This window comes from Crocodylus siamensis, chromosome 2 (assembly GCF_052110815.1).
Source record: "Crocodylus siamensis isolate JL-2025a chromosome 2, ASM5211081v1, whole genome shotgun sequence".
Classification (NCBI taxonomy): domain Eukaryota; kingdom Metazoa; phylum Chordata; order Crocodylia; family Crocodylidae; genus Crocodylus; species Crocodylus siamensis.
This window is the reverse complement of record NC_143396.1, coordinates 48768179-48781160: the sequence shown is the minus strand read 5'-3', so window position 1 is coordinate 48781160 and position 12982 is coordinate 48768179. Positions and strand designations below refer to the sequence as shown.

The 12982-nt window shown below is 42.5% G+C and overlaps 1 protein-coding gene across 2 annotated transcripts in view; it reads right to left on the bottom strand.

The window, feature by feature from the left end:
* NSUN7 (NOP2/Sun RNA methyltransferase family member 7) overlaps positions 1-10389 on the bottom strand; it is a 49236-nt gene extending 38847 nt beyond the window's left edge. Inside the window, exons 1-3 of one of the 2 annotated variants that reach the window (XM_090035828.1) lie at positions 10174-10389; positions 3455-3815; positions 1868-1926 (exon numbers count right to left, since the gene is read on the bottom strand). In XM_090035828.1, coding sequence (XP_089891954.1) covers positions 1868-1926; positions 3455-3767 — 372 coding nt within the window. In that variant the 5' untranslated portion in view covers positions 3768-3815; positions 10174-10389. The remainder of the gene's footprint in view (positions 1-1867; positions 1927-3454; positions 3816-10173) is intronic. The other variant, XM_090035827.1, reaches the window with a different exon arrangement.
* Positions 10390-12982: the final 2593 nt, after the last annotated feature.

Here is a 12982-nt window from a genome sequence, read left to right as displayed (position 1 = left end):
ACCAGTTATCTAAAAATTCTGGTTAACTGAGAGTTATACCTACCAAGGAAGACAGGAGTACAGTGCAGCCACCCCTGCTGGGCAGAGCCTGGCCCCGGCCCCGGCCCCAGCCCCAGCCCCAGCCCATAGCAGCAGCCCGTGCAGATCCCTAACTAGTGTAAACAACAGAAATACTTGATGCGCATGCCAGATAGACTCAGCAAAGATTCTGGTTGCTAAAGTGTGAATTTGTATTGGGGGATATTGGAAATTCCAGTTAAAAGAGTATTCCAGTTAGTAAAATGCCAGTTAACACAGCTTTTACTGTATATTATATGAATATACTGCTTCATGACATAGCTACGAAGACAAAGTAATATTATAAATTTAAGTTACAACAGAAACTAGGATTCCAAGATTTCTCCTATTAAGTCTAAGTCATAAACTTCTTGCCTAGTCATCAGTTTACAATGTCAGAAATTATGACCTGTGACTAGCAGTTTACCGCTAAAGAGCTATTGACTTCAAACACATGTGCATGATGGATACTTTAGGACTTTTAACAAGGATTAGCAATGAGACACTACAGCCTTTGATAATAATTTGAATTCAACATGGATTAAGAAAGAAATGACAACCTGACAGTATTGATATATATATTTTGGAAACATTGTCTATAAACTATAAAATACTGTTTGATTAATATGCACCCATCTAGATGCCGTATTAAGGTATGACACAAGGACCAATAACATGAGCACTATGGCCCCCTCTACACATTACAGATATTGTGCAACTAACTGAGACCAACTACACGTGCAAAGTATCTATCACACAATAAAAAGCTCCAACCAACTATAAAGTTAGACTACAAAAAGTGTGTGCTAGCTTTATAGCTAGTTGCTACACATGCAAATTAAACCTTGATAGCAGGGATTCCCTGGGGCCAGGAGCCCTGTCAACTGACTGGGCTCCCAGCCTCAGGGATGAACCTTGCCTAGTGTGAAAACCCTGAGCCCCAAGGATTTCAGCTGCTGTGATCAGAAGCTGGGGAGAAGGAGGCAGGGGTGGGGAGAGAGGAGTGAGTGAAATCCCCAGCCCACACAGAGCTCTCAGTTTGGCTTGTCACATGCAGCCAGAACCAAGAGCCCTGCAATGGATAGGGTTCTCAACCCCAGCTGCGCCTCACTTGCAGCCGGGGCTGAAAGCCCCATCAAGCTGCGGGGTCTTGGCCTCAGCTGCACGTTTCCCCCACAACTGGGAGCCTGCTTCTTGCCAGTGCAGGGCTCCCCCAGCACCAGTAATATGGCACAATTGGATCCGATGTGTGATCCCACAATCGCACCTCCTGCCATGCATGTGTAACATGGCAGGAAACACAATTGTGTGGATCATGCACTACATCCAATCACACCTTTACCTGCACATGTAGAGAGGAAGCGTATCCGGTGAAGAAGCACAGTGCTGCTTGATGCTATATGGACTAAATTAACATAATATTAGAATGATGAGCTTTAGAAGTTTTTTCATAAAGCTTCATTTTAACTATTCTTTTAACATTAAGCTGGCTTGTCAAAATCCTTAAAATAGCCCTAAAGCATGGCTACAAATGGGCAGCATATGTGGCTCTTTTATGTGAGTTAAAAGTGAGTTACTTTTTTACAGGCATTTGAACACACACACGTATCATTCACCCTCCTCCTTTCCACCCCACACACACACCAGTTGGAAGTTTATCACAACAAAATACAGGGTCAAAAACTGCAAGGATCTATATAACATAAAACAACAGAAGCACTTGGGGATGTTTCAGAAAAATAAGGCACTAGATGCATGTCAAACTTTTTTGTAAAGTGATCTATTATCTTCTCACAAATGCATTACTTACAATTGACTGACATGGGTAGAAGCAGCTATCTATCAATATGTTCTCAAGAAGATCTTGATCTGCAAAAGAAATACATAAAAATCTACAGGATTCTAAAAATATAAATAAAATTCACAAGTAACTACATCTGAGCACTGAAATACTGCTGCGTTAGAAAGACATTCAAAAAATCTTACAACACTGTTTAAATCTTAAAGTACAAATTTAAGTGCAAAAGTAATAGCTCAATGGAGATGTCTTCAGACCTGATCCAAAAGGAACACATCCATGGCGAAAAAAACAGAGGATTATAATTCCAGTTCACCTGATATATAAGAAATCCAATACACATGGTAAAATATAAATGCTTAGTTTCATAATTACATGAAAGGTATATGTATACATGGGTCTTTATTGTGCTACTCTCCTTCCTTCCTTTCCTCAGGAACCTGAACTCCATCATTTTGTGGTCGGTGCTGCCCAAGCTGCCATCTACTACTACATTCCCCACCAATTCTTCCATGTTTGTGAGCAGCAGATCAAGAAAAGCATGATCTCTAGTTGTCCTCTCCATCACCTGTACCAGGAAGTTGTTCCTAACACTCTTCAAAAATTTCCTGGATTGCCTGTGCACTGTTGCATTGCCCTCTCAGCAGATGTCCAGGCAACTGAAGTCCCCTATGACAGCCAAGGCCTGCGATCTGAAAACTTCTGCCAGCTGTTTGAAAAAAGCCTCTTCCACCTCATCCTCCTGATCTGGTGGTCTATAGCCCACAGCCACTACGATATTACCCTTGTTTTTCCCCCCCGCTAACCTTAACCCAGAGACTTTCAATAGGCCTACCTACTACTTCATACTGAAGCAATCATACAGCCCTTTACTACATAAAGAGCAACTCCTCCTCTTCTGCATTGTCTGTCCTGCCTGAACAGTTTTTACCTATCCATGACAGTGCTCCAGTCATTTGACCTATCCTAAAGTCTGTTATTCAAATCACAGCATAGTTCTGGGACTGTGCGAGGACTTCCAATTCTTCCTGCTTGTTTCCCAGGCTCCACGCATGCCTGCACAAAACACCCAAGATAACCAGCTGATTGCCTTATTTTCTCAGGAAGAATGAGAAGGCCTCCCATTGTCCCCTCCTGCTTGTGTTTCCTCCAGGTCACCTGCTTCCCCACTTACCTCAGGGCTTGGTCTCAATCTTCCAGCAAACCTAATTTAAAGCCCTCCTCACTAGGTTAGCAAGCCTGTCTATGAAGATGCAGTAATGTGAAGCACCCAGAGGAGACGCCATCCAACCTGGACTGAGGGCCTATACCAATTATTCCATACAGTCATGGCAGGCGAGATCGTAGGCATTCAGAGGCAGATGGTCAGTGGTGACCTCTACGACCAGGGAGTCCACAGATTCTACTGCCCAAACTATCACAGTGCCTACCAATGGAACTTCAGCAGTCCACAAGGTGAGGCAAGAGCTGACCTGCCCTCTTTAAAGCTGCAGGATTGTTCTTCTCTCCACCCCAAAGAACTAAAAACTTCTTTCTAGCTTTTCCATGCTTTCTGTGCTATGTAACTTCTGTAACCAATTTAGGGAAAGTTTTACTTACACTTTAGAGCACTGAAAGCCAGTTCATAAGATGCACGCTGGGAATATTCATCCCTGAAGATCGGCAGGGCTGGTAGTGGTTCATTACCATAACTTATCAATATTTTATCCTGAGGCTTATCATTATGAATGCCTTGGAAAATATTAGCTGCATTTATGTATACAGAGTCACAATAGCCAGTCTTTTCAGTCAGGCTTGTTGTACTGTTTTCAGCAAACTCCCTCTCATTTGAAACTGTCAGTTCACTCAGGTTTGAAACATCACATTTAATATCATTACTTGAAGGCACAGAGCTACTTTTGGAGCTTGGCATTTTTCCTATTGATTGTACAAAAGCTGACAAATCACAGTCCCACTGTCTCTGCAAAAACAAGAACAAAACAAGTTGTATCAGAACATTTAATTCTATTTCACTAAAAGCATTTTTCTTTTTTATTTCCTTTTCTAGGATCCAATCCTGCAAATATTTGAGACAATATTAAGCATATGTAGAAATATGACCAGATACCCAAAAGTGAATTTTTCTTTCTAGGCTCTTGCTATTTGGACCTTTCATTTGCTACTGCCACAGCCACAACCCAGTGGTACCAAAACTGAATGCATGTACCAATACTAAAGTCCCACATGGGGAACTTTGTAGCCACAATCTGCTTCCTAAGGCTCATGTGCTACAGATGCAAGCATCTGCCATGGGTTTTAATGAGAGAATCAAGGGATTCCGATAATCTTTTACTGGACCAACTGTAGCGTTGCTCTACCCTGTGGGCTGCTAAGGTTCCAATGGTGGGCATGTGCAGAACTACTTAGCCACTGAAGCCACCTCTACAGCTATGGGGAATCCATTTCCTGAGTCATTATGGCTACAACAGCACTGCAATCCTACTACATACAGTTTTAAGACAGTTCCAGCAGCCCCTCACAGAAGAGCATGGCAAACCTATCCAGCGTGAAGTACTACAGAGTGTCCAAGAGTTCATGGGATTTTCCTATCACTACCTCCATTGGTATCTCTAATCTGCCTGCTATGCAACATAAAAAGCTTTGGAAAATTCCTAAGTCATTCAATTGGCTGGAAACGGAAGGTAAGAGGAAGAAGGGAATAGGGCTGTTGGAGCTGGTCTACCAGTTTCTGCAGACATTCTTTCCTACCACCTTGCTCCTGCTAGTTCTAGCCATGTGGCTAATCACTGAAACTCTTGACTAATATTGTGTAGAAATGGACTATTATAAATGTGGGGGAAGGAAGAACCCAGGCAAACAGTGAAGGTTTCCAAGGCCAAATTTAATTAAGCCAAATTGTATACTGAAAGATTAAGGACTTGAGACAGCATGCAAATATTCCCTTATAAGTCTCTAAACCTTGTTTTTGCAAGGATAAATAAATCTTAGTTAGGTCCCTACCATTTCAGTACAGTAGATTAGTGAGGTTATTTCTCTCTCTGTCCACAAGAGTAAAAAGGAAAAGTACCCCACCCCAGTAGGAGGGAAAGCTAATCTGTCTGATATCTCAAAGTTACCTTAAATGCTCCAGAATTTGAGCAGAACTCATTGATGCCATTATAGTAGTAGCGAGCAGTACCAAAGCATAAGCACATCTAATATCAGACAAGACACACTCTGTACAAAGAACATCTGAGCTGGAATCTTTGCACCATAAAGGCATAATGAGTTAACATCACAAAGGTTAAACGTAACAGGAGAAATGCAGACTGTGGTTTCAGGCAATGCTCTGCCTAACCATTGAACCTGTGCTGAGGCTTCAAAGGAACCCATCTGGAGTGTGAACTTGCTTCCAGGAGATAACAGAACAGCTTGATAGGTATTCTGCCTCATCTTAGTCCTCACCAGAGAGGGTGACACCTGACTGTGTTAACTCTGGGAACAAAGACTGCCCTACCCTTTTCTTGAAATTGGGTAGAACAGCTCTTGGATGACCTGCTAAACTTAAATAAAAGCATTCAAACACTGAGTAAGAATGATTCTGGATCAGAGTTATAATTCAAAGGAACACCAGTTGGAAATGAGTGTTCAGGTCTTCCAGAATCTCAGAGGTTAGACTGGCTTTTAAGGATCTTAATCTAACAACTACAGAATTCAAGTTTTCCCAAAGTAATCTCAGTGGATTTATTGTGATTTTTTTAAATCTCCTGATCTACCTGTTTTTACTCGTAATGGCAGACATTAAAAAAGCATCCAGGTAAAAGTGTTTGGTAAAAGGTAAAAGTAATTACTAAAACATGGTGATGGTGTGTGGAGGGTTTGTGTTTTTCTTTTTTTTTTTTTTTTAAAGAATTTTCTCCATTTTTGTCAAATGAATTCTTTACAGGGAGCTTTCAGAACTGGCATACATATTTCACTGTTTTTGCAGGAAATTGAGTGGTACTGTTTGAGCCTTTCTGCTGAGAACCTGTACAACTTAGCCAGGACTGTACTAACGTGGAGTTAGCTGTAGGACTTCTATACGAGGGATACAGTTCTATATTAAGTTATATTGAAAGTTCACTCCCTCAAACTTTTCCTGAAGGGGACGGTCTGTATTAAAGTGGTACCTGAAATTTCCTGCAACTCCATTGTGCAGTGAAGTCTCTGCCCACCCTCACCTCCCTGTACAATTTTTCCCCTTCTCATTTATTCTTGGGCTCTGAAGAAGCTCCTTTCAAAACAATCTAGAAGAAAGGTTAGATATCAGGAAGCGCTACTTCACAGTCAGGGCGGCTAGGGTCTGGAACCAGCTTCCAAGAGAAGTGGTGCAGGCTCCTACCCTGGGGGTGTTTAAGAGGAGGTTAGATGAACATCTTGCTGGGGTCATTTGACCCCAGTATTCTTTCCTGCCATGGCAGGGGGTCGGACTAGATGATCTGCCGACCCTACAAACTATGAAACTATGAAAGCTTAGGGCAGAGATCACACGGTGTATATCACGTAGACAGTGCAAGGGTTCGGTCTTCCTACAATAGGCAGCAAGAAGGAACTGAGAGGCAGCTTTGTCACAGACAATGCTGCAAATATATCAAAGACGAGAAGAAATCTAGAAGAGAAGAAAACCCAAGCTAATAACATATGGCTGCAGTGCTCATTTGATGCACCTCTTAACCAAGGACTTCAGTGCTCCAGAAATAAAGGCGAATGTTGTTGAAATTGCTAAATACTTCCATAACAACCACTTTGCAGCAGCTGGTCTGAAGAAAGCAGGAGGAACCAAACCTAACTCTCCCACAAGATATGCAATGAAACTCAGTAATGGACTGTTTTGAGCGATATGTTGAGAACTGGCTTAATCTGATGACAATTTGTGAACAAAATCATGATGAAATGGATGGAACTGTCATAGCCAAAGTTCTCAACGTTGGCCTAAAGAGAAATATAGAACGTATGCTGACTATCCTGAAGCCTATTTCTGTAGCCTGGAACAAAGTGCAGGGAAATTGCTGTCTTATTGCTGATTGCTTATTGTTGAAATTTGGTAGGAACTGGGTGAGACCTTGAAAGGAGAATGCGCAATGACAGAGTTAAATTACAGGCATTAAAAAAAAAAAGAATGGACTTTCTCAGTACTCAGTACCAGGGTCAATCTTTAACTGCTGAAGAAGAGGAGTTGGCTATGACATGGGCATCTAGCAATAATCCTTCCATAACACCAACTATAATAATTTTCAGGGTTAAGGGTGAACCACTCAAAAACTATGTTTGTTGATGAGGTTTTAAAGGAAGTCACTTAAGCACCTGGATCCATCAGAGACTACTGAAGTGATAATCCAGTTTTTAACAGCAATAGCTTCTTTATATGACTTATGAAGAGAGGCTGAGGGAACTGGGCTTATTTAGTATAGAACAAGGAAGACTGAGCAGGGATTTAGTGTCAGCCTTCAACTACCTGAAGTGGGGGTTCAAAAGAGGACAGAGATAAACTGTGTTCTCAGTGGTGGCAGATGACAGAACAAGGAGCAATGGTCTCAAGTTGCAGCAAGAGAAGTTTAGGTTAGATATCAGGAAGAATTTTTTTCACTAGGAGGACAGTAAAACACTGGAACAGGCTACCCAGAGAGGTTCTGGACTCTCCATCCTTGGAGGTTTTAAAGATGCAACTAGACAAAGCCTTGGCTGGGATGATCTAGTTGGGACTGGTCCTGTTCTGAACAGGGGGTTGGACTAAATCAGGGATGGGCAAAATGCGGCCCACGGGCCAGACGTGGCCTGCCAGGCCATTCTATCTGGCCTGTGAGGCCCCTAGAAATTTTAGAAAGTTAATATATATCTGCCTCTGACTGCCTGTCATGCGGCCCTCTATGGCTTGCCAAAACTCAGTAAGTGGCTCTCTGCCCAAAATAATTGCCTGCCCAGATGATCTCCTGAGGTCCCTTCCAACCCTAACTTTCTATGATTCTTCTGAATGCGTAGAAAAATATTTTCTTCCTTAAAATCAATTCGTCCAAAATTGAGAAATCAGTTGGGAACTGAAAAAACAGGAATGCTTTTCTTTCTTTTCCAGTCTATGAATAAACAGGAAGAGAAAAGTGAAGACTGAGTTTGCTGCTGCATAACCCAGTATTTAAAGTTTCTCATGTTGAGCTGACTCAAATAATCTATTTAATTTTTGTTAAAAACACATTTCACATTTATAACTAAAATAGTTACAAATTCAAAAATACTTGTGCTTGTTTTGTTAAAATAATTATACATGTTTGTTGTTGAAGAAAAATCTCTAAAATATATAAGCTTGTTTTGATTAAAAACAATTAAAAATGTCGTAATTCAGTTTTCTGATGTAGCTGAAAAATTAATCTAAAAAATATCAAAATAAATCACTGCTTTAAAATGTATAGTGTGTACCTTCTATAAATGAAACCTACATCTATCTCTGAGTTGTGAAAAATATGCGTTAAGGTTATATCAAACAAGAATGCCCTTTTTGTAGAAAACAATGATTAAATCAAGGCTTCCTGACCAGTGATTTAAACCATGGTGTAAATCAATTTGATTTAAATCAGATGTACCCAGGCTGAAGGCACTCAGGATAACATACCAGACCTCATCATTTTGAAGAATATGGTAGGCTTTCTCCTTATCAATGTGTGAGAGGCTTAGATATAGAAAATGCATTCCCTAACAAGAGCCAAAGATTTCTTTTATTGTATCATCTGGATACTTGGGATAGTTAGGCAAACTTCTGAATGCAGTTCATACTTCATCACATCACAACATCACTAACACTTTCCCCAGTTAAGAACAGGGCCATCCCGAATACCTATTATTACTCTATTCAATGTCGCTTTGTCCTTAGACAAGTGACTGGTTCCTTGTATTGTTTCATTAGTTAGATATCTTTTTCTAGAGCATCTCCCATTACTCTGTTCAAGCTCCTATGATTATCAATAGCTGGTCTTATTGGCGAACACAAAGTTTAGGTAGACTGGTCCTGTTTTAATCAGAATTCAGGGGAACAAGTGGCTTATTTTAATCTGCAATAGAATACAAAATAAAGTGGTCACAGTCAAGGTTACCAGTTTCTTAACCATATCAAGTCTATACTGCAGCACACTAAATCTTATAACCAGAGACACAAATTATGCTGATAGAGTTACTTTATACTTCTGAAAGTCCATGTGTACCCACAGTTAACTGTGAAGGCCAAAGGACAGGTTCCCCACTTTCCAGTTTCTATGATCTGTGATCAGGCTCAAAGAATTAGTCCAAATAAGGAGTAAAAGACAAATCAAGGGCAGCTCACGAAAGTCACAATTTCACAGTTTCAACAGTGTAAGAACACAGCAGGCGTAAGAAACTCATTCCAGTTTTAGAGAGTTCTAGATCCAGCACTAATACCCAATTCTTAAAATACGGAGTCTACTTTACAGAGACCACTCGCTTGAGCAGTATCCCTTGTCCTGATTATTGCAAACGTTGCTCCTACTGGTAAACTCTAGAGCCTGAATAAGCTGCAGTAGGCCAGTCACGTTTATTAACACCCCCTTATTATTAAATAAAATATCAAACCTGTTCAAAACATAACACAAGGATGAGTTATACAGAAGTGAGATAAGAATACACACTTCTATAAACATGCACAAAATGTTTTCCAAGGCACAAGTCCTTTATACTACCTTGACGCTAGGGATTTTATGGAAATCCGCTATACTAGCATGAGCGCAAATGCAGCAGTCCCACCAAATGCATCATATAGCTAGTTCCACACCCTCTCGAAAAGTTGCTCCAATCCCTTTTCCCTACCTAAGCTGCTGGTCTGTTTTGTGCTCCTGCCTGATCCACAGCTCTGCTTTGTGCTCCCAGCCCCCCCCCCCGCCCCTTTCCACTCTCCCACTCCGCTTTCCACTCCCTGCCCTGCTGTCCCTGGGCAATCTGCTTCTCAGCTTTCTGGCACTTTCCCGATCCCCTGCTTTGCTTTCTGCCCCTGTCCAGTTCACTGCTCTACTTCCTGCCGCTCTCCCGTTCCTGCTCCGCTTGCTGCCCCCCGCCGGCCTCGGCCCCGGCCCCAGCCCCAGCCCCAGCCCCAGCCCCGGCCCCGGCCACGCTCTGCACGGGCGCGGCAAATGCAGCGGCACAGGCGGCGCCCCCAGCAGTTTACTCCGGTTACTAGGGCAACAGCTCCGCCTCGCCCCGCCCTGCCCGCGGTCTGACTCCAGGGGAAGGGAGCGGCCCCCGGGGTCTGATGGACCCGTGGGCACTGGCGAAGGGACCGCGACAGGCGGTCCCGCGCTTACCGGAGCGCCGCGCTGCCGAGGCCGGGGAGCGGCCGCAGTCCGCGCAGACCCCAAATCTCGGCCGCACCTCTGGGTCGGGTGAAGCGGGGCGGGGCCGCCCGGACCGCGCCGGATGGAACGCGGCTCTGGGGCCGTTTCACTCAAACAGGGACGCTACCACTCTTCTCCTGGGGCGGGGGAGGTGTGCACATCGCAGCCCGCCGCCGCGAGCCCCCCCAGCGAACTGTTCGTGCGTCGCGCCGTGGTTCCGTCCGCATAGAAACGGAGGGGCGGGGGCTGAGGGGCCCCGCGCTGCTGCCGGCGGGGGGAACTTGGCCCTTGATGGGAGGAGTGGGGCGTATGTGTATAGACTCACACAGTCTCTGTGTGTCTCCCCTCACGCCCTAATTATTCCCTAATTCCATTCCAATAGCTATTGTAACAGTTCGCTCCACTCTCTCAAAAAGATATTAGAGGGCTGTAATTCTTCTTTCTATGAAGTAGCCACATCTATGGCCATATGTTTCTACAGTTCTTGATAATCCAGTTAAAAGACCCTCGTGAACTTGCTTTCCTCTGCTTTGCAGCTTCCACTCTTTACGCCACTGTAAATTAGGTCTTTGAATCCCTCCTCCCAAAGGCAAAGGAGAAAGAGTATCATATTTTGTTCCGGACATTTCACCAAATAACATGAAACTTGTACAAGATCATGCCATGACAAGAAATGCAAAACCTGCCAACATATCTCCACCCCCCCCACCATAACTACACCTTACAACAGAACCAGCACCATTCCTGGATCTTACACCTGCACCTCCAGAAATGGAATATATCTTATCCAGTGCACCAAATGCCCTGATGAAAATACATAGGAGATACCAAACAATAATTGTGCACCAGAATAAATGCACACCGAAAATCTATCAAAGACAAAAATATCCAATGACCTGTGGGTGCCCACTTGTCACAGGACAACCACTCCCTCTCCCATCTCTGAGTTCTAATCCTCAAAGGGACTTTACAAAACACCTTCCGTAGATGCACCTCCAAACTTCACTTCATAAATCTACTGAATACAAAAATCATGGACTCAATATAGACATTGGATTTATGACACATTACAACCTGCCTGACATCTGATTCACCAGGTACCTGCCAGACCTGACCTTTTACATTTTTCTTTCCCCCATCCCCTCCCCCCCTTCTACCCTTTGTCTTCCTGATTTCCAGCTATTTACATTTTCACAGACAGCCTCTTTTCTACCTTGGAAAACTACTACAGTAGAGTGTCCCTTACTTACCTTTGGGTTTTTTCCCCTCTTGTTTTCCCCTTCCTTTCTCTACCTTTTGTTTTCCTAATTTTCACCTATTTACCTTCTCACTGAAGTCCTGTCACACTTTTGGCTTCTTTTTCCATTCCTTGGAGTGTCAGAGCAGCAGAGACTTCTGATGCCTGAAGAAGGGTGATTGTGCCCAAAAGCTTGCAAAGAACTTTTTTCCAGCTACTAATAAAAGATACCACATCTACCCAAAGAAACTTGCCTTCTTTGTAATAAGTAATGTGAGTAACGGTAGCTAAGAAGCGAAGCCTGCTCATTGTTCTCTCCCTGTGGGTTGTGTGCAAACTTTACTTTTGATTTTGCCTCATCGAAGATTAAGCAACAGAAACTGCTGTTACCATATTTTTTCACATATTGTAACTTCACTTATTGTATTTTCGGTGCACTCCAGTTTCCAACAGCTTGTTTTTGGTGAAAATGTGCATATTCCTTGACATGATGAGGTACAATACTACTGTAGATGCAGATTATTTTTTGTGCACGTTGATTATTTTACATTCCTTCAAAAGCAAGCAAGTCTTTTGTCTGGATTTTTTGCACTAAGTATCCTCCTACATGCTTTCAGGTTATCAGTTAGTTTATCATATTTACTGAACAAGTCAATATTTTGATTTCGTTTTTTCTCCTCAGAGATACCCAGTTCGCCTCAGAAATACTCAGCATCTCCCTCTCTAAGATACCCCTCTGAGATTCCCCTCAGACACCTATTCTATTTAGCATTTAGCTGCGATCTTTCCATACCATTCTTTCATATGCACTTATCTTCTACACCTCTGTTCTGAACCTGTTACATCCATCCGTTGAAGGGGATCATCTTTCAGGTTTCAAATCTCAGAAACAGAATGAGGGACTTGAACATCTTTTATTTCCGTAGATTTAAGTGATATTAACATTTTAAAGGCATTTTGCCATCATGAAAATTATCTTAAACATCACCTTTTCTTCAAAGCTTAATTCAAGCCCCTCCTAGAATACTGTGTTCATTTCTGATCATTAAAAACCAGAAATAGACTGGATGGAATTCAGTAAATTAGCAATAAGATAGCAATAAATTAATGTATGTGTGAGAAGGATTAACTCATATAGAAAGATGAAGGGCTCAATGGATTCTTATTTAGTCCCTTTAAAGCCCATGGGAGTTTTGCTTGAATGAGGAATACAAAACTGATCTCTAATAAAATTAATTATAATACACACACACACACATTTGTGTACATGTAATATAATCAAAAGAAGTTTAATGGAGAGGTAAAATACTTCTAGAATGTTTGAATGTTTTAAATTAAGCTGTCCAACTTTAGAGTAGCTGGGTGATACAGAGCAGCTTTCAGAGCCACTCTAAATCAAGTGTCCTTTTCCATCTCCCAGAGCAGCTGGAAAAACACCCTACAAGCCCCTTCACTGCCACTACCACATGGAGGATTCCTCCTTCCACTACTGCTGTGCAAGCCCCTTCTCTCCTTCCCTTCCCTAAAGAAGTGAGCTCCCTG